Source organism: Brachycentrus maculatus, unplaced genomic scaffold, assembly GCF_059751285.1.
Source record: "Brachycentrus maculatus isolate JH-2025_06_01 unplaced genomic scaffold, ASM5975128v1 h1tg000026l, whole genome shotgun sequence".
In the NCBI taxonomy this organism is placed as follows: Eukaryota; Metazoa; Arthropoda; class Insecta; order Trichoptera; family Brachycentridae; genus Brachycentrus; species Brachycentrus maculatus.
In genome coordinates, this window is record NW_028280780.1 from 772,986 (window position 1) to 796,075 (window position 23,090).

The 23,090-nt window shown below is 35.6% G+C and overlaps 1 protein-coding gene across 7 annotated transcripts in view; it reads right to left on the reverse strand.

Annotated features, from left to right (window-relative positions):
* Positions 1–251: 251 nt before the first annotated feature.
* Positions 252–23,090, reverse strand: part of LOC148312999 (fibroblast growth factor receptor homolog 1-like) — a 160,061-nt gene continuing 137,222 nt past the window's right edge. For 4 of the 7 annotated variants that reach the window (XM_088269722.1, XM_088269748.1, XM_088269716.1 and 1 more), the window contains 13 exons: positions 16,859–17,012; positions 14,858–15,027; positions 13,393–13,779; positions 12,578–12,769; positions 10,289–10,488; positions 8,291–8,426; positions 7,283–7,551; positions 6,447–6,687; positions 5,906–6,095; positions 4,998–5,121; positions 4,283–4,476; positions 3,173–3,310; positions 252–1,411 (listed from right to left, as the gene is read on the reverse strand). In XM_088269722.1, coding sequence (XP_088125848.1) covers positions 1,207–1,411; positions 3,173–3,310; positions 4,283–4,476; positions 4,998–5,121; positions 5,906–6,095; positions 6,447–6,687; positions 7,283–7,551; positions 8,291–8,426; positions 10,289–10,488; positions 12,578–12,769; positions 13,393–13,779; positions 14,858–15,027; positions 16,859–17,012 — 2,600 coding nt within the window. In that variant the 3' untranslated portion in view covers positions 252–1,206. Of the gene's footprint in view, positions 1,412–3,172; positions 3,311–4,282; positions 4,477–4,997; positions 5,122–5,905; positions 6,096–6,446; positions 6,688–7,282; positions 7,552–8,290; positions 8,427–9,338; positions 9,524–10,288; positions 10,489–12,577; positions 12,770–13,392; positions 13,780–14,857; positions 15,028–16,858; positions 17,013–23,090 lie in introns of all 7 variants that reach the window. The other 3 variants (XM_088269764.1, XM_088269756.1, XM_088269740.1) reach the window with 1 other exon arrangement.

Sequence of the window (23,090 nt, forward strand, 5' to 3'; positions counted from 1 at the left end):
ACCATTTTTCATTTTTGGATAAAAATTCTGCTGACAAGTTTGTCAAAGTGTACATCAAAATGTCCAAATATAAATTTTTAAAACAAAATTTTAAAATGCACAAAAATCTTTGGCGTTTTTATAACCTTAGTACGATAGCGTGGTATACCCTAAACATAAAAAAAATCTTTGAACAAAAAAACTTTTATAAAAAATAAGATGAGTTCATTGGTAAAACAATATCATGTACTAAACATTTTAACACTAACATATTTTCTTTTTTCTTTTTTTAATATATGGGATGATTAGACTTTTGATTGAGTTCGAACCCAGATTTTCCATAAGGACACTATTACTCTTGCAATCGTCAAATGAACCAAAAAATTTAGTTACAATTTTACACTAAAAAAATTGTTCTGGTTCTTTGTACGAAATTACTATTTTCACTCCCATCCACAATCCAATGGTGTATAGGGCACTGCAACGAATCAACTCATTGTTAACTTGATTTTTAATTATTTGATGACGGTGATCAGTCGTGCAGCCAGATTCAAAGATATAATCGTAGATATATATAAGAACGTTCTGTATGAAGGATATTAAAGCTGAATGGGAAGGTGAATAGTAGGTTCAGAGCACTCGGGGTTGCAAACCCGTACTCGTACAAGCTTGTACGTTGTAATCTCAATTGTGATCATAGAATATCATATGTACAGTCTTCCGCAGCATGGAAAAAACACACCGACTTTAGAACCATTTCTTTTCTAAATTTTGAGAACACTAAAAGTTAACACATAGTTGTCGGGCGGTTTTTTCATCAGCCCCGACCCTAATAAGTATTCTAATCAGGGTTATATACTACTCACAAGTAACCGCAAACCCAATTCCGATCAGTACAATGCTTTTTGGCGTTTCTCGTGCTCTACCAAAAGCAAATAAAACACTTATAAGCGTCTCCCGCTCTCTACCAACAGCATTTAAGTAAAATAGTCTGTTGATTAAATTATTTTAAACTATGTGCTTATCTCGACGTATAGATATTTGACTTAGACTTTTTTGCCAGTTATGGGGTGATATAATTTTACACACATCCACATTAACGAACTTCATTGTTTTGTTTCCATTAATAAATAATATTTGGTTCACAAATAGCACTATAAAAAAGAGTTTTTTTTCAACTATACATATTTTTGGCACTTTGATGAATGGTTTTGATGCACATAGTTTTTAACTGAGAAACGGCAGATCGCAATCACTCTCGTCCTGGGATCCGTCATAGCTTGACGGGGGGGTGTCAAGCTGTGGTAATCCAAGATCCAGGTATTCCTGATTCGCCGTGATGGTCAGGATTCTGTCCAGGTCTTGGACCAGTTCCGTGAACGAAGGTCTGTCGGAAGGCTGGAAAGACCAGCAGTCTCGCATCAGCATATATCTGGAAAATAATGATAATTGTAGATAATTTTTCATAAAATACTACCTCAAGAGCGCTTTTTATACAGAATTAAAAGGGTGTTTTAATCGGGTACGTTTCCATATGTAAACCATTACAAATAATATCACCCGAGGAAGACATACATAAGATTTTTGTTGTGACTAAGAAATTATAAATAATTTAACGAATTTCAGATTTTCCCTCAACATTTTGATGAAAGTAAAGATGACGTGTGTAAAGTGATCACTCAACTATTTTTAATTAATATTTTACTTAGTAAATACCACTATTTCTCAAAATCTACTGTGACACGTGTTTCGATGCATTCCGCATCATTTTCAAACACCGTAAATGATGCGAAATGCATCGAAACACGTGTCACAGTAGATTTTAAGAAATAGTGGTATTTACAAAGTAAAACATTTATTAAAAATGGAAAGTTATATAATTTACAAATGCTTAACTGATAGCGGTAAAAATTACAAATTTCTTAAGATTATAACTAAAACTAACGTAAGAAAGGAATCAAACAAAAGTTCATATATAGAACTTTAAAAAACTTTAAGTAAAACATTCAACAAAAATGGATAGATTTTACCACAAAGTGACTGCCAAATCAATTAATAAAATCACTCAACTAGCCTATGAGGGGTTATAAGCCCTGTAAATACCGTGACTTCCATATTCTTCTTCATCCATGTTGAAATGTCAATAAAAAACATATTTATGACAGTACAGCACTATACGCAATATGAAAAGCCTTGAAATATTTAAGTGTCAATTTAAATGTCTTTTAACCGTGATGGTATTTCAATCTTTGAATTTCAATGAATGTCCTTGAATGATGTTCAATAATGGACAAATAATATAAAAGCATTGGCTAGTTGGATGTGACATTGGGTTGGAAATAAAGTATTCTTACATACATTAGTATTCAGGTTGGAAACTATGTATTGTTTTGCCTGACTAATTCCACTATTTGTATTCAATAATGTGATCTTAAATTTCACTTACTGACACTTGTAAAAATACTTATTGGAAATAATTTCACTATGGGCGACTGTCCACTACCCGGAATTTGACCCTCCGGCAGTCCGGTTTTGAAAAAAGAAAGCGACTATGACAGTTTAGCATGATTGAATTTACGCGCAACGTGTTTACGCACCGATCCGAAAAAAGATAGACAAAAGCACAAGCCAATCCAAGCCAATCGTCGTTTTAAAACGCTAACTGACGTGCCGGACGGTAAAATTTTGTGTAATTCAATAATTCAATAATGCTCTTTAAATTAAAGAGTTCAAAATCAAAAATACAACATAACTTTCAACTATATCACTACAACATTTAACCTACTTCTTCTTCTTCATCTTGTTGTATGCCTTGTGGCCTGTTTTTAAGAGGGATTAGCCTCCTGCGATGTCGATTCCCAACTATCGACCCATCTCTTTGGTGGTCTGCCCGGGAGTCGTCTACCATGGGGTTGGATGTACAGTACAATGTGGCGGAGTATGGATGATTCCATTCTCCTCACATGCGCATACCATTGTCTCCTTCATTGCCTTCCCCACCTAACGACATTTTCGATCTCGCATATTTCCCTGATCCTGGCGTTTTTTATTCTATCTCGAACACCCTTGCACACACTAAATGCTTCTTAGAGTCTTCATTACTGACAAGATGATATGTGTGCGTAATATTTGTCAGCAAGAGCATAAATATGTATTGCTTTTTTAAATTCTATTTAAATGTTCAAAGACTTACACTTCCAATGAGCAGCACGGAGGCTTCTCCATGCGATGTCCTGCACTGAGATGTTGGTACATATACTGCCCTGGAACCGTGGGGTATGGGGTTCCGCCTAGAGTCATTATTTCCCACAGCAATACTCCAAACGACCATCTGAAATATTATTATTTATTTAGATTACATGTGATTAAAAGATTCGCGAAACTCGATTAGTCTGCCTTTGTAGTGTAGTGTAGTGGTATGCACGTTTGCCTTCCAAGCTGATTTTTCTTTTTTAAGAAATAACCTGCAAAGCCTCTTTTAGAGGGTTGTCTACAGGTCTACAGGTCAATAGTAAGTAGGTATTTCAAACCCTCATCCGCACTTGGTGGTGCATAGGGCACTGCATCATATAAACACAGTGTTATCTTGATTGTTAACACATGAAGGAAAGGTGGTCAACCTTCCGCTTCGGGTACCAGTCCAGGGTAATATTGATTAATATTACAGTGTAAAAATCACTTTCATTTACTTGCAAATGTAAAAATGCATCACAAATCACTCACTCCTTTCAAGAACGTCATAAATCAAAAAACTTGAATTTTCAGGAGAACGTTTTTAAAGTTTAAAAATATAATACAATGTATTAAAAATAAATATCAAGCCTTTTATCGAACTTTTAACTGCACACAGATCTTTTTAGATAAAACCTGAAGGTTTTTTCTCCATTTGAAAAATATTTAGTATATTTAAAAAAATAAAAACAATACCTTTTCTTCAACATGCAAAAACAACACTTTCTGCCCTGTAGCGGGTAATTATTAAGTTGAAAAAATGACGCTTTTGCTAGGATACAGAACATTTTATGGGCATTCCGAAATCATGCACAACTCAAAATCGACCATTTTTGATTTATGACGTTCTTGAAAGGAGTGAGCGAAATACCCAGACCAATTGAAAATAAACCTTTGTTGAATTTATTTTGCTATTGGTGGGAATCAAACCCACGATGCCAGTTTCATAGTCGAGTATCTACCCAACTATGCCACGATACCTGACCGACAATGGTCCCGGGTTCGATATATGGTATTCTCAGGTAGCTGAAAAGTCAATGAAGTGATTTCAAATTATTAAAAGAAAACGTACACATCAGTTTGCGTAGTGAAGACTTTATGATACAGAGATTCCGGAGCCATCCATCTCACTGGCAACCTTCCTTCCGTCTTCTTCCTGTAGTAGTCGTTGGACTGGACATCCTTGGCCAGACCGAAGTCAGCTATCTTCAGGACATAGTCGTCTGATACCAGAACATTACGAGCAGCCAAGTCGCGGTGAATGCACTGGAAAAAAATACTGAATTAAATACGCTGTATTGCATATTTATAGTTTTATCAAAGTAACGATTGCATCATTGTAAAATGTGGGTAAAAGATAGAGGGAGTCACTGAGTTCCTCACAAATAATCCAATTACTCAATATTAAACAACATTTATTTGTATTTTTACTATTTTTTCTTTAGCCTTCCGTCCTCCACTGCTGGATATTGGCTTCTTATGTCTCCTTTTCGGTCTGTTGCTGCTTGCAGCCAATTTCTACACAGCGGACCAATTTTTTTGAGGTCTTCTGATGCCTATTTTATTCTTCCAAGGTCTCCATCTCAAAATTTTAGGGGTCCACCTTATGCTGCCTAATTAATGCTTATTTATTATTTAATTAACATAATAATGAGAGGCAGATCCTTGGGTTTAGTGGAAAACACAACCACTAAGCAAAGCGCATTCTTAGAGACGAAGAGGACTTTGAATGTGACAAAGAGAATGAAAAGGACAAAAATAAAATTATAAAAAAAATTACAACTTACTCTTCTTGAAGCTAAGTATTCCATCCCTCTAGCAACTTGATAGGAAAATGAAACAAGGTCCTTCTGGGTCAAAGCTTTTCTTTCCTTGTATTGGTTGTCATCCATTCCCATCGCAGGCTCGTATCTAGAGAAACATAAATTCCATATTAATACATTTATGCGGAAACGCTTAAAGGCGTCTTTAACATACTGTTGGTAGAGGGCAGGAGATGCAATAAGCGATCTATTCGCTTACTTTTGGTACAGCGCGGTACGCAAAAAAGATTGTACAAATCGGAGTTGGGTTTGCGGTTACAAGTGATTAGGTAACTTATCATTAGTATACGACCCTAACTAGTATACCAATTAGGGTCAGGATTGATGAAAAAACCGTTGCCAACAATGTGTTAATTATATTCAACAATTTTTAAACGACAAAACACTGGATTTTAAATCTTAATGCGATATATAATCTTCTTCTTTATATGCCATATCAAGTCCCTCCCAGTCACTTGAGAGTATGTGTCTTTTAGGCAGCTCTAAACAGCGCCTCAACTGTTCTGATCCCCATCCAATCCACATCCAAATAAAGAGTTCATGCACTGATAGAAGCCTGATTGTAACAGACATCAATAGTATGTTAGAGGAAAGGCAATTGAAATGGTATGGGCACATACTACGCAGAAAACCTGAACATTTTGTAAGCCAGGCAATCACCACGGATCTTTTTGAAAGACATCGAGCGGAAGACCAATAAATTCATGGATGCTACAGAAAGAAAACATGATTTGAAAGCATGTCCTAGGTGACAATGTCCATGATAGAAGGAGCTACAAACTGAGAACGAGGAGAGCTGATCCCAACAGTCTACAAGGCCGGAGCAGTTGGATAATGGTCACAATTGTTTGTGGCAGAAAAGCGGCGCTTACCCGTTCCCTGTCCTGTGATTCCTGAGGAACTCCCTGAGGTTTCCGTGCGGAGCGTACTCCACGATGACGTAGAGTGGACCGCTCTGAGTGCAGCAGCCGAGGAGGTTGATGATGTTGATGTGCTTGCCGATCATCTTCATCATCTCCATCTCGGACACCAGGGCCATCATCTCGGCATCCGTGTGGCCCTCTGAACAAACCACTAGCTTAGCAAACAGTCATGACTCTATTGTTGACTTTATGGTCTGAACATGAAGAGTGAATGAAAATTAAAAGGATAGTAAAATAGAGGTAGAGATTATTTATTTATTTAAACTCCATGTACAGAAAATAAATAAGTACATTGGTGGGCAACAGAGGTTGACAGAGACGAAAGAATGCAAATCCATTGTATTTCCAAACACTCTTTGACTCTTTTCCATTCATGGATGATGTAATACTACACTCTGTCACAACCCAATAATTTTGCAAGGCATTCAACTAAACTAAACTACACTTTCAATACTACAATTATACTCAGTTCTGTTACTATTGTTTATACCTTTCAACATCTTAACGGCCACAACGGAGTTAAGTCCTTGCTTCAGGAGTCCATTCCCTTCAGCCATCATGACCTTCCCGAATTCACCTTCCCCGAGAACCTTACCCAAACCCAGCAGCTCCCTTGGAAGCTCCCAGTCTATATCGACGGGCAGCTCGTATTCCGACACAAGAGTGGAATCAGTGTTGGAGCTTTGCACTTGAGATAGCTTTTGCTTTTCGATTTTCACAATAGGCATCAACTGTAAACAATAATAAAAATTATAGATTATGATGACATATGGGATCGAATGCAGAGCGGACACTGCAGTTAAAAAAAACATGCTAAAAGTGTCAGAAATGAAGATTTTAAGGAGCATATCTTTCAAATTTCAATTTAACCATTTAAATTTGTTTGACAATGGCAAATTTTTTGGGAATAAAAATGGAGAAGTATTTAATGTAAAGTGTAGATATTTTAAATAGATAATATTTTCGGCATTTGAAAAAGATTTTTCATATTGTCTACAAGATAGAATAAAGAACACCAGGATACGAGAAATATGTGAGATCGAAGATGTTGTTAGGTGGGGATGGCAATGAAGAAGACAATAGTGAGTGTATGTGAGGAGAATGGAACCATCCAGACTTCCCTACATTGCACTGCACCATGGGCAACCACCAAAGAGATGGATTGACAGTTAGAAATCGACATCGCAGGAAGCTAATCCCTCTTAAAAACAGGCCACAAGGCCTGCACCAAGACGTCAGATCCGGTATTTCTCGCTAGAGTACCGAAAGCCCATATATCGGATTTTGGTAACCAAAGGGTTAAGAGTAAGAAGAAGTCATTCTTACCAGTGGTTCCGCTACAGTTCCAGTCGGCTGGCCATTCTCCATGTTCTGTTTCTCCACCGTGACCTTCTTGGTCCAGTGGGTGACCACCACGCCCACGGCGCGGGCCGTCTCTATGGCCAGATGCTTCTTCATCTTCTCTCTCTTCAGCTTCTTGAAGATGCAGATGACGATGATCAGAGCGACGATGAACATCGTGCACAGGACTCCCGTCAGGATGTTGACAAGCAGAGACTGGTGAGGTCTCAGCACGACGGGTGGTTCGGGGTATGCTGGCAACAAAAGACAAATTTTAAGATAAAAAAAAAATTGTCCACCTCCGTAGTGAAGTGGTGAGCGCATTTGGCTACAGTGCTGAAGGTCCCCAATTCTATTCCCAGGAGGGTTAACAATGTGTTTATTTAACTCCCATATTTATTTAATATCACCCTGGATTGTCTACGAGATAGAATAAGGAACACTAAGATAAAAGAAATATGCTAGATTGAAGATGCCGTTAGGTGGGGAAGGCAACAAAACAATGGTATACGAGTGTGAGGAGAAACGAACCATCCAGACTCCCCCACATTGGACTGCACGGCCAACCCCAAGGTAGACAACTTCCAGGCAGACCACTAAAGAGATGGATTGAACATCACAGGAAACTAATCCCTCTTAAAAACAGGCCACAAGGCCTACACAAGCAGAAGAAGAAGAAGTAAATAAAAAATGGCGGTAGACTGTCTGAGAATAATTAGGGTCGGTTGATGAAAAAACCGCCCAAACTGTAATTGGTCCTATCTGTAATTATGACTCTTTGAGCCACATCTGTAACCAGTGGCTCAAAGGAAGTGTGGGTAGGCCCCAGACAAGATGGTCCGATAACATTAGGAAGGTGGCAGGCCTGCACTAGAAGAGAGTCGCGTCCAACAGACAACTGTGGAAGTCCAAGAGGGAGGCCTTTGTTCAATATTGGACATAAGAAGATAGTTGAAGTAAGCAAGTAATTATGACTGTATGCAGATGACTTACATTCAAGAACAGTGAGATATGCTTTGGCGAAGGTTCTCCCGAGGCTGTTACCAGCAATGCAGACATACCATCCCTCATCCTCCAGCGTCAGGTTGGTCAGTTCCAAGACGGCCGGGTTATCGCTGTATCTGCTTGTCTAAAGACAGTTAAAATATAAGAATATTACAAATGTGTAACTACATATACAGTTGAAACAAGTGAAAAGGGAAGATGGCTTAGTTAGCTTAACCTAGCCAGCTCAAATAGGTGAATCGAAATACCCCATATGTGAATTTTTATTTAATAACTTAAGTATTATAAGAGCTGCTAACTCCATATTTTTTGTAATCTTAAAAATAATACTAAAGAAAATTTTCCCTTTTTTATTTTTACAATTTTAAATCATTCTATGTTTAAAAATACTGTTTCTAATAAAAAGTACAATCAGTCAGCATTACGAGTTCTACGTACTTATATTCCAGGATATTTATTTCCTTTCTGCTAGTGACATGTTATTTCTTTCACTTTAAGTATTACCACAAGGAGAGAGGGAGACAATTAGATTACTCCGCTTTCTTTTGATCCGATTTCCAGCCTCTTGATATGTTAATATCTTACTACTCGAGAGATTAAAGATCTTTTGATCAAAGCAAAAAATTATTAGAAAAAATCAGTTGAGACATTTGTAAGGTACGTATAGCTCACTCCGATTGAACATAATTTGTTCAGATTTCCCCAAATTATAAAAAATTCTGCAGTCTGAATGTGTTTTCTTTTTGTTTGATAAATAAAAACCATTTTACTATCTTTTTCAAATGCCAAGTCAAAGCACATAGGAAACAATCTGAAAATTCAATAAATTTTGATATGCTAGCTACTTTTTAGAGGATACTCATATTCTAATATAAATTGTAAATAAAATATTAAAGTACATCAAAAGATTGACTGCTATTATTATGAAGGATTACAGAATTTACTGTTTTTCTGAGATGGTTAGCCTTATTCTTGTTTAATTAGTAAGTCATGCATAAAGGGTTAGTTACAGAAGAGACCACAGCCAAATATATACCTTCACCGCACTTAAACTGAGGTCGAGAGATGTGTTAAAGGCTTCGTATGCGTCGGAAGCTTTCCTCCATTGAATATGTGGATGGAGATCAGACAGGATCTCACAGTGAAACTTTACATTCTCTCCTACAAGCTTCGTCTGATTCTTCGGCGCTTGCGTCAATACCGGCTTGTGGTGCAATCTCTCTATAAACGGATAATGTACGCACATGAAACGTTGTTTCAATACAAAATCATGTATTCAGAAATGTTCCTTGAGGTCCAGTTAGTTGAGATGGAGAGATCGAATACAAATAGTTATTTCATTATCAGGTTGAGACAGCAATATATCTTAAATACATAAATTGTTTTAATCCCTGAAAATCGAATAATAGTTATTAATCATATTAAAAGTGAGATGTACACAAAGTAAATTCTAACAAGTCACCAACTAAAAAACACTTTTTTGTGAACTCCCTTTTACATAATTTCGAAATAATACAATGCAAAAAATAGAAGGAAAAAAAAATATTTGTAATTTCCTGCACACATTGCGTGTACTTGTTACTCATATAATAATCAAAAGTGATATTGTAAATTTTTCATTTATATTTCGAATCGTTAACCTGTTAACCCGGCGGTCCGCTGTCCAACTACGCAACTTGTAACGGGCGCGAATACTGATTCACTCGGTGTCTTGAATTCATGTGGAGACATGTATGGATGACTTATACCTTTGTTGTTCGAAAAATGTACATCCTGCCCATTCCAGGACATATATTTCAAGAACGTATTCATATGTCCTACCTATATTGTTTACGTTTGACATATTTATGCGTCCCGCCCGGTTAACAGGTTAAGCAGCAATCATTACTACAATGTTGTTAGTCACAGGAAGAATGATAGAAATAGGCCGTCACCAATCGGTAGCAGTGATCACCAACAGAAACCAGCACCGTCAGCTTGCAGTACCTGCAAAACTACCCCGGTCGGGATATTATTGTCTTCTTCGCTGTTATCCTCCGTAAAAGGCAAATAATCCACCTTCAGCCATTCCATGAACGGCTCCAGGTCAGAGGTCGGGGGGCATTGGAACACCACCGTGGAATTTATTATCGAGGTCTTGTTCCCCGGGAACCCCTCCTTGATGTACGGTTTCGACGGGTATCGTTCTGGATGTCAGGAAAATAATATTTAACACACTAACTAACTAACCATCACGCCGCTTCTCCGCAGGGGTAGGCAGAGAGAAGAGAACGCCACACCACTCAAACTTCTCAAAACGTCTTTGCAAACATTCTTCGCCTCTTCCACGTTCATGCATCTCCTCATACATACCCGCCGATTGTTACGACTCCTAACCTGACCACTTTCAAGTATTTGGCATACCTGATTCTTCTCTGCTCTGCTCTTCTTCCTCTGCTCCTTTTTCCAATCACATTCGCCTCATAAATTTGTTTTATCGTTCTTTCCTCACTCATTTGTTCTACATGTACAAACCATCTCAACATACCTTTCTTAATTTTATCGATAATGCTTATCTCACACTCTATTTAACACACTTAGGACGGGAAAGGTATTTTTACCCGTCTGGTAGATTGATGCTTAAGGACGGAAAGGGTACTTTTACCCTCTGCGTCAGCCTAATTGTAATGTCAGAAAAGAAGGAATTATCTAATGTTTTTATATGAATATTATGTACCAATCTCTTTATTAACCTTCCCCTCCCGGTGATATGTATTTACTACAACATAACTTTTAAAATGGGAATATCAATATAAAATATAAAAGATACAGGCTCAGAATTTTTGAATTCCTCCATAATATAATCATGTATTACATGAAGGTATTATAATATGTATAAAGTAATTCATTTACAGCGACGGAAATAAATGATTTGTGAATAAATCGGGGATAAAATCACCAAAACACAAGCATTTCTGTGTGCCGTGCTTTGTGTACCTACAGGGGTATGTCGTAACGTGTTGACTGCATTATTAGTGCGCAGATCATCTAACGCAGCGTTCGTGTTGCTATGCCAGCTATTGCGGTGTATTTTTTTCCCCTTTTTTAGATACTTATCGGAGCTAACATTACCTAATTGTTACATTTGAACTTCAACTATGGTCAATAAAAGCAACATTTAGGAATATTCACATTTTTCCCGTTTTTAAACCACAATTTCATATGGTGTACAATATACATATCATTGGTGCACGCGGAAGTTTTTAGCACCGTAAGGGAAGGGTTAAGGTTTCAACTATATGTACATAATTTTTGGAATTTCTAAATTCAGTCACATCACCCCACTACTTCACAAACTCCACTGGTTACGCTTTCCCGAAAGGGTTGAATATAAGCTCTGCCTACTCATGTATAAATCAATACACAATATGGCTCCAGAGTATCTTAAAGAGCTGTGTATTCCAGATGAATTGGTTGGTAGACGTCTCACGCTTTGATCGGCTACAACATCTGCAATGGACAAAGTGATCTAACCAGCTCGCAACCAATGCACTAAATTTGGCGAGCGTGCCTTCGCTGTTGCAGGACCGACGGCGTGGAATCCTCTTCCACCAATGGTTAGAAATAGTGAGAGTGAGATGATCTTTAGAAAAAGACTAAAAACACATTTGTTTGCTAAATCATTTCGACGATAATATTTTCCCCAATTCATTCACAGTGAAGCGCCCTTGAGGTATTTTTTTACGAAAATGGCGCTATATAAGTTATCCAAATTTATTATTATTATTATAATTATAAAAATCCTGTCACAATGCCATCCACATGTGTAAAATACTCGTCTGAAATGTGTTATAACAATAATAATAATAATTTGAATAGTTTGTATAGCGCCATTTTCTTAAAATACTACCTCAAGGGCACTTATAAAGCATGGATAATAATAATATTAATAGGATGATGATGATAATGATGTACAAAAAATAAATGGATTGAAACGTCGTCAATCGGTCTCGGGCCGTCGAGTCTGTAGCTCGGAAAAGATGGGCCGACAAATTAAAACGCCTTCCTCTTGATCCCATGGGCTGGAGAATGGCTAAGGTGTTGGGCAAGACGTCTGCCTGAGCGATGGTCGTCACGCTGGAGGGTGTAAATATCTTACTACTCAAGAGTTAACACTTTCGTTATGCCATAGCTGCTATACTTGAGCATTACGGCAAACCATGTATCCCGCCTCTATGATGGCACTCCAGTGCTAAGGGTTAATTGTTTTAAGATATACATTTTTTTTTTAATTACCTATGACGTCTAATTTGAATGTGAACTCAATGCAGCCCATAGTGTTGCAGACTCTACAGGTGTAGTTGCCGCTGTCCTGGGTGATGAGGTCTTCGAGGGTGAGAGCCCAACGAGTTTGGGTTATTCCTCCGAGTTGTCTTTCCGGGGGGGTCATTCCATCCTTGTACCACGTTATGTTCGGGATTGGGTTTCCTATTAAGTGACAGAAAACAAAGTCAAATAAATGAATTATCAATATTAATAATATTTATTATATCGGTCACTGGATTATTCACCCCATACATGAGATGTCATTTTTAAAGGTGTCTAAACTTGGAACATGTATCATTCTTCCCTTTTTTTTAAAGGAGTAAGCTTCAATAAACACTTCAAAAATCCCTAAACTGATCGAACATACTTCACGGGTATACCAAAATCTTACCAGCATGCAGAAGGATCTAAGACCAGAACTAATGCAATATGGATGTTCAATAATGGGCAGAATGGTAAACACAAGTGTATAAAGTGATCGCTTAAGCCAGCCAAACACCAGGCCATAAGCCCCGGAATGCTCAGACTTCCATCTTCTTTCATAAAAAAGGGAAGAATGACACATGTTCCATATAAAGTTGAGACACCTTTAAATTAATTATATGGTACGCATATCAAAGTTCTTGCTATGTACACTGTAATTGGCTTTAGCTGTAGTATGCATCTTAATTTAAATAAATAATCATTTATCTTAAAAGACTCTAAAAACTATATTTAAAAACGATATGAACATTTACATATGTAAATATATTTTTAATTAACCATTATGTTTAAAATATACATACCTTCAGCTGGACACTTCAGTTTGATATAATTTCCGGCCGGTTTAGCTTGAATCCTGTGCATCCGGTCTGGGTTCTTGAAATGCGGAGCCGTCATGGACAGCGAAGTGTCCACTGCCCCGGCGACTGTCTTGCTGCCATCCTGATCTGCGTCACGCGAGTCCGTCTTCGGCTCGGCGGTGACCTCGTACTCGGTGTCCGGTTGGACTTCGTCAGACTCCATCTCGCTGCCATAGTAGGTCTTGGCGTTGGCGTCGAGGGTCTGGTCATCGTTGTCATAGTTGAAGGACTCTTCGTCGAGAGACTCCGTCAGCGCGGCGGTGCCCGGAAGGCCTCGCTGTGACAATATTTCGAGATTTCGTTTGGGGATATCAGTGTCGGCTTGGTAACCTAAAATTCATTAAATTTTTAGAAAATAATCAAGGATTTTCAATGTAAGTTTTACTTAGTAAATGTCACTTTTTCTTAAATGTACTGTGAAACGTGTTTCGATGCATTCCGCATAATTTTCAAACACCGTATGTGAAGCTTATTCTAAATTTTATAGTTGGGTCCTTGGGAGATTGAAGGTTGAAGAGGGGGTGTCAATTAATGTAATAATTAAGAAGTTTAAATTATTATTTTGATCCTCATCTTTATGAACCGATTAGAGGCATTCCAAATGTGGCTACAACGTGGAATGGATACGGTCAACAATGCAAATGTGATCCAAAGAGCAAAAGCAAGGAGACAGATGCACTATTGCATGTCAGACCTCGGCTATTAATGCATGTTTGTACTGCAACCCCTAGTGCATGTTGGTCCTCGGGTCGACCAAAAAAGCATGTGTTAAACATTTTGTGTAGTTGTAATAGTGTAAATAGTGCTATGGTGGTGATGGGTAGTATTGTTTGCATGCTGTTATAGTGATTGTCTTGACGAAGAGACGGGAACGTCTCGAAACCGGTAGACATAAAAGTCTCGGTGAGTGGTTATATACTAATATTACTAACATTTTTGTAAAAAAATATAGAAATACATAGTTTATATAATAACAAACTATGTAAATTGAAATAATGTAAAATACTTACAGACTTTTCCATATTTTAATGGCAAGACCTAAGAAAATATTTTTTACGAATATTGCTATGTTTAATAGTGATAATAGCAGAAAAAATAATGATTACTTTAATCAGATTTTTGTAACTCTTTAAAGTACTTAACTTAGTAATCAATATAAAATTGAATTTTAAATATTAATCGAATACATTACATATACAGTATGTGAAAGATAATAGAATTCAATGTTGGACAGTAAATGTAGAAAGAACAATGCTCGTTTCTTACTTTCGCTACTTGAGGTTTATTGGGTAAGTGTAAGAAAAATTCAAAGCAAAACTCTTGACACTGATTTGTGCTGATGACTATCTTTTGCGCTGATCAAGAAGAGAGGTTGATCATAAAAACAGCGGAAACAAAAAATAACTACCTTCTAAAACATCCTGAAGATTCTCCTGGCTAGACTCAGCGATGGGTTTCTTATCCACCATAACCTGTATTGTTATGTTCCGGCTATCCGTAATGATCTTTTTCTTCCGGTCCTGTGATAAACAAGAGTAGGTTCCGGCATCTACCAGCCTCACAGATTTTATTCTCAGCCTGAAATCAAAAACAAAAAGATGATTTTCAATCAAAATGGACTATAATTTTGCTTCGATATCTTAACTAGAAGAATATGGAAGGCAAGCTAAGACACAAAATGCCGAACCCTCTTCTTATTTTTTGACATCTCATCAAAGATGAAGAAGAATATGGAAGTCTGGACATTCACGGGGCTGACGACCGTCATAGGCTGGTTTAAGTGATCACTTTACACACGTGTAACATTCACCAATTCTACCCATTACTGACAACCACACTACTCAAATTCTTGGAAGTTCTATATATATGAACCAATTTAGAAACCTTGTTCTTGAATCACTAGAACTTCACTAGAGACATCTATTGGTGAGATGTAAATCGTCAGCCCCGTAAATGCCCAGACTTCCATATTCTTCATGTCAAAAAATAATATGAAAATAACTCCTGTAATTGGAGATAATCCAGATTTTGTGAACAAGTATTTGGACACACTCAAAATGTTGAACCCTCTTCTAGTGGAACGGAAGGTCTGTTGACGACAGTCAACAGTCCAACATCTCCTGAGGAGTTTCATATGGTTTCCTCCCAGCAATGAGCAAATGCTGAGAAGTTCCTGATTGGCCCACACTAGATCATCCCTCCTGTTCCCAACACAGATTAAAACAAACCTTTTTTTAGCTAGATGAATAAAATATCCACTTAATGATCTATAAACCTTGTACCAAGGTAAATAATAAATGCAACTCTCGTTGAAAAATAACAAACAAAAAAATTTTGAAGCCATTCTATGCATTATTGACAATTGCACTACTTAAATTTAAAAAATTCAATTTATGCTTCGATTAACACCTTCATTAAAATGCTACTTCTCGGCTCATATATGGATGAGTTAAGTTTCTTTAGTTAGCAGAGACCTTTATGAAATGTTTGTAGATTGTTCCCAAACTATTTCACATACTAGGAGACGCTTAAAAACATGATTTTTTTTTATTAAACTTATATTATGGCGTAATCAAAGATTTGGACACACTAAAAATATTGTATGATTTTTATGTTTCTTGTTTAGAACATTTTGAGTGTGTCCAAATACTTGTTCACAGTTTTTTTTTTTAATAATAACTCCTATAATTGGAGATAGTCCAGATTTGTGAGCAAGTATTTGGACACTTTCAAAATGTTGTAAATAAATTAACGGGTCAAAAATGAAAATGATATTTTCTGGGGTTTCTCATGTATGTGATTATAATCTAGGATTCGGACCTCACATAATATAAGAGTTTCTGCTCAATAAAAAAGCTTCTTTTCATCTCACCAATAGATGTCTCTAGTGAAGTTCTAGTGATTCAAAAACAATGTTTCGAAATCGGTTCATATATGTAGTACTTCCAAGAATTGGAGTAGTGTGGTTGTCAATAATGGGTAAAATTGGTGAATGTTACACGTGTGTAAAGTGATCACTTAAACCAGCCTCTGACGGTCGTCAGCCCTGTAAATCCCCAGACTTACACTATATTTTTATTTATAAATACCACTATTTCTTAAAATCTACTGTGACACATGTTTTGATGCATTCCGCATCATTTTCAAACGGAATGCATCGAAACACGTGTCACAGTAGATTTTAAGAAATAGTGGTATTTACTGAGTAAAACATTCAACAAAAATTGATAGAGTTTACCACAAAGTAACTGTCGAATTAATTTATGAAATCCCATATTCTTCTTCATCTTTGATGAGATGTCAAAAAATAATATTTCTTGTTTAGTATTCTTCATATTCATCCTTTATTTACGTTTTATCTTATTTTCTCCCTAATTTATTGTTTTAAAATATAAAGCATATAACTCACCAAGTTCTTTGTAACTTCACACGATTTTTTGTTGACGGTTTCAAATCTGAACCATCCTTTAGCCATTTAATAGATGACGTTTTAGAATAAGCCGCACTGCATCTAAGCTGCAGTCTCTCACCAAGGAATACTCTTTCCGTAGCATTGTATGCATCTGTAATAAAGAGAAAATAGTTTGAAATAATACACAAAAACACATATTTATTTATTTATTTAAACATCTTTTACAGAATATATATACTCGTACATTTGCGGGGTTATAGCTAAGAAGCAATATCATCAAACGAAATAAAAACAATTTAAAACAAGAAACATCTTCCCCTCTTCAATCTTCAACGTCCCAAGGACACAACCCTAAAATTTAGACTTAGCTTCACATACGGTGTTTCAAAATGATGCATTGAAACACGTATCACAATATATTTTAAGAAATAGTGGTTTTCAACAAGTAAAACTTTAATAATATACGAGAGATTTTGCATCCGCAAATCGCGGATTGCGAGAAATGTCAGACTCGGAATTCCCGCTTATTTTGGAGACAAAATTCTGCAATAGATGGCGGTAGTAGGCTTAATATTTAATTTTCAACTGTTTTTGTTGTTATTTTAGATTTAAGAGCATTTTCCTCAAAATCAGAAATTTGAAATACTTATTTAAAAATTAACAGATGTACAATGTGAAAATATGCAAGATCAAATAGATCTGTAAGTATTGTACAAATACGTATGTATATTTGGTTGGCAGTAATAAGTAGTTACCTACGTACAATAATTTTTTTATGTTTATTTTAATAATAATTTTTAATACGTTTTTCTTTTTCTTTTTTTTTCATTTCATTTTATTTAATGTACATACCATATGAATCGCTTAGGCTTGTACAAGATTTGGAATAAATATAAATAATATTTAAATACATTTGAAAGCGTCATCACTATGCACGGAACATATTTACACTATATAGGTACATATTCAGTTAACACGCTTCTCAATTCATTAAATAAATGCATTCAAACACACATTTACATTGTACACACTTTCATGTAGATAAGTACATGTATCTACATTCGACATAACTTAACACCATCTATATTTCATCGCGTTAATTACGTTATAAAAAAGCGTTGACAGTTTTAAAGAAATATGCAGCTGAGTGGACACCTAATGTTTTTTTTAGGCAAATATAATTGAAGAACTCGGTACCTACACGACTTGGTCGTTCGTAAACGATTGAATCTTCATACAATCTGTAAGCTACATTCAATAATTATAATAAATGTGGATAATTTATATAGCGCCATTTTCGTAAAATACTACCTCAAGGGCGCTTCAATGTGAATGAATTGGGGAAAAGAAGATGGTGGAAATGATTTAGCAAACAAATGCGTTTTTAGTTATTTTTTCTAAAGATCACTCTCATTATTTCTAACCACTGGTGGAAGAGCATTCCACGCCATTAGTCAAATATTGAATGGAGCTTTTTCATGAACTTTTACCCATAATTCAAACATTTTGGATTACACAATTGAACGTAGAGAGCCTAAACATGTTGTAAACCAGGCGATTGCCATGGATCTTCCTCGAAAGACGTCTAAAGAAAGACTAAAAATTCATGGATGCTACAGAAAGATAACACGATTCAAAGGCATGGCCTAGGTGACGTTGTATGTTATATGATAGAAGAACTTACAACCTAAGAACGAGAAGAGTTGGCCCCAACAGTTTACAAAGACTATGTCTATGTTCCCACTGATAATTAATTAATTAATTATCAATTAATAAATAAATAAATAAAAATGAGAAACGGCTCCTACTCCCTTCCCTCTTCACCCTTCAACGTCCCTAGGAGACAACTCTAAAATTTAGACCTAGCATCGAAACACGTGTCACAATGGATTTTAAGAAATAGTGGCATTTACTAAGTTAAACATAAATTAAAAATGGATAGATTTTACCACAAAGTGACCGCTGTATCAATAAATAAAGTGTACAAAGATGATAATTTGTCGATAATCAATTAATTTGATAATTAATTAATTTGAAAATATTTCCAAGCTAAGGAAGAGAAAAAGACTACTGAAGCTACATCCCTGTATTTTGACCACGTTACAATAAAACTGTGGGTTTAGTTAGATAAGATAGACTAAACAGTATGATAATAGCATTAGCTATTGCACATACAAATATAGATTATGGCATTTCCAAGCTAAGGAAGAGAAAAGAGCTACCGAAATACACCCCTGAATTTGTATAATGTTGCCATAAAACTGTGGGTTTGGTTTGATAAAATATACTAAAACTAAATAGTATGACAATCGAATTAGCTGTTGCACATATAAACATAGTGTGATGGCATTTCCGAGCTAAGGAGAGAAAATAGGTACCGAAGCTGTACCTCTGTACGGAATCAGAAATAGAATTCTGCATACGTTCGTCGCAGATTTTGTTACAACACAAAGAATTTACAAATTCCGCTTGCAGACTCTGGTTAGAATTAAAGCGATAAATTATTTTAACATTTTAACGTTAAAACTGAAAGTCCGTCATATAAAAATACGTTTAAAATGATTAAATAACCTCTTTTGAGAATATAAACACTGTATTTAGATATAAATAAATAATACGCCCATACCTCGCTTTACGGCCTAGATACGTTCCACGAAACTTGGCTGCAAAGCGAAAAGCCGTATAAGGAATCAATTAATAAGAATAATAATCTTGGATGATTTATATGGCGTTATTTTCGTAAAAAAACTACCTCAAGGGCGCTTAATTATTCTTATTCAAATTCATACAAGTTCAATGGGATCGGTTCCAAATTTGTTAAATTCCGTATAAAATAAATGTCGTATAAAGAGCGGCCGTATAGCGAGGTATGGGTGTATTATACAAAACACAAACAAAATTCTATTTATGATTATCATGGCCTGTTAAACTTGTGTGCATATGGCAACACATGAATTTGAGCACGTATAATATTAAGAGGACATTTTTTTTTATTACCTTAAATGTTACCTGGGTTTAAAGAAAATTAAGTAGTTATTTAACGAATACTAGGCATTAAAGCTTTTAGGTTGATAGCCGCATACATGTATTGTATTTTATTATGCTCGTATAATAAGATGGGCTGAAGAAATGGCGTCGAAGAGAGAATGTGCATTATGCGTGTTTGTTTAGAAGAAGAATCGGAAAGTTATTGTTTTAAATAACTAAAAGGGTTTCCACATCTTCAGACTGTAAACATGTCAGGGGGAATTTGGTTGTTCGGTAAATAGTTTAGCTAGAAAATCAAATGGATTCACAGTAACCCAATGCCATAAGGTCGGACCCAAATGTGGGGAGAATTGGATGGGTAATTGAATACAGAATTAATAAAGCGCGTATATGAAATATAATATACCTACGTATCAGTAAAATTCAAACTGACATATCGGACTGTTTTGAGAATACATACAAACGAAATATTTTAAGACTGCAAGAAAGTAGTATGTACTATTACTTTAATTAAATATCTACGAGAACTATTTTTCATTAATTAAATCGGCAGTCACTTTGTGGTAAAATCTATCCATTTTAATTAAAGTTTTACTTAGTAAATACCACTATTTACAGTAAATACCAAATAGTGGTTTTGTTAAATGTACTATACATTAAAGAAAGTTGTTTTTACTAAGTAAAACTTAAATTAAATAACTATGTTTCAATTGAAATTTACTTAATAAATAAATATATTTCTTAAAATTTATTGTGACGTTTCGAAGTATTCAACAAAATTACCAAATACTGTATTTGAATATTTTGGCATCTCAACATAGATGAAGAAGAATATGGATGTCTGGGTTTACATTGATTACGGCGTGTTATAGGACGATGAAATGATCACTTTATATACGTGCAACATTCGCTATTCTACCCATGTTTGACACCTCTATCAGGTACTCAATTTTTTGAACTTCTATATAGATGTACATATACGAACAATCTCATGACACAGTACATATGAGCTCACAATAGTCATATATGTTGGATTGAGGAAAGCTTTTATTTGGCAGAGACCCTTTTATTTGTATGCAAGGTCCGATTATTTTAACATACTGGAAACGCCTAAAAACATGATTTTTTATGCAGCTTATTATTTGACCAGTTAATTTTATTCACAACATTTTGAGTGTGTCCAATTATTTGTTCACAAATCTGGGTTTTCACCACTCCTAGGTGGAAAAAATACAGATTTGTGAACAAGTATTTGGACCCAACCGTTGTGAATTACTATTTAAAAACAGTTTTTTTTTAATTAATATTTATAAAAGGCATATGAATATCTAATATGTCTAAGTGTACTTTTTGTATTAATATTTTTTTAGGTTTACGTTCACACTGATAAAAAATACGAAACAGTATCTACCCTATTATCACCCTTCAACGTCCTAAGGATACGTCTGTAAAATTAAGACTAATTTTTAATTTAATTTCCAATTCTTTTTAAAAAATTCTAGATTTCTGAAAAACTAATAGCGTGGTATCGTACAGCCAAAATGTGACGATTAATAACTTCCCGAAACATCACTATTTCCCGGAGTATTCGTCAGTGATTCACCGCAAATGTTTTGACGAACTTACGAAAAAAATAAGAATACCATGTGTTAATTGCTTGGAGTTAATGATTCATTGATAAACATGGGCCTATTTTTGTGCTTAGTGAAAAAAATATGACCATTGATAATCGTCTGGCAATTTCAGTTCCTGAAACATTGAATGAAATGTAATAATAATTAAGGCAAAAAATTGTCTGTGAATCTGAAACATCCTTCGTTAAAAAATATGGGCTATTTGTACACTATGGACTTGTTACTTTGTTATGGTGACATAAATATAAACCATCGTTCTTTGCCAATCGAAAAGCTTTAACAAAATTATGTGTGATAGATGTTCGAATGGTGAAATATGGAAATAATGCTAGGCTGAGATAAGCATTATCGATAAAATTTAGAAAAGTGTGTTGAGATGGTTTGGACATGTGGAACGTATCAGTGAGGAAAGAACCATTAAAAAATTATGGGGTGAATGTAGTTGGAAAAAAGAAGCAGAGGAAGAGCGAGGAAAACTTGACACGATCAGGTATATCAAATACTTGAAAGTGACCAGGTCAGGAGTCGAAATAATCGGCGGTTATGAATGAGGAGATGAATGAATGTGGAAGAAGCGAAGAATATTTGCAAAGACAGAGTGGTATGGCGTTCCATTCTTTCTGCCTTCCCCTGCGGGGTAGTGGCGTGATTTGAAAAAAATCTATTACTACATATTATTTGAATAACACATGCTGTTTGTTGTTTTCTTATGATAATGTTATGATTTGAAGATGTGAAACGCGCCGATATATAGCCAAGGTATGTATGATCTACGTAGTGTAATCTATGGATTACAGCCATCTCCTCTAGACACGCGGTAGACACGTGTGCTAGTCCTGCGGAAGCCGTTTTACGAGGATAATCACACCCGACATAGTCCATACACAATCCTGCACGTTATAGGTACTTTGTAAACCAAGCACAAAACTAACATACAACAACTTGTATGTATAAAATGTACATTTTTGACATCTCTACATGATGAAGAAGGATATGGAAGTCAGGGTATTTACAGGGATTATGACCTAATAAGGCTGGTTAAGTGATCACTTTACACACGTACAATGTTCACCATTCTACCCTACATAATATTTTACCTAGTTACGAAAGCTCCTTACAAAAAACAGAGGCAGATCTTTACTCCTTGTATACGTATCCTATCCTCATGCAGTTAAAAAATTAATATGATTTGTGAATACGGATACAGGGCATATTGTAGTCATACAGGAGAAAATGACCAAGTGCATTTTTTACAAAAACGTGATTATCGACTATTTGATATCTTACTAGCTTAATATTGCCCTGAATCATATCCCAAAGCGATTTAAAACTTAGAAGTATAATATATTGACTTTCTAAAAATGTCTAATTGCATTGATGCTTATTTTCTTGCCAAGCAAAAGTGAAATAGCCCTCCTGAACATTTTACGTTTTGTTAGTTGGTCACTTTCTCCTGTACGACTACGATATAAATCAGTAAAAATCACTCATTTTGAGGGTTTTAAATCTTCTCTAAAACCGTTTGAAATTTTTCATCGAAGAACATAAGAGTTGAATAAAACATTTAAAAAAACTGAAGACGCATTTGTTTGCTAAATCATTTCTAC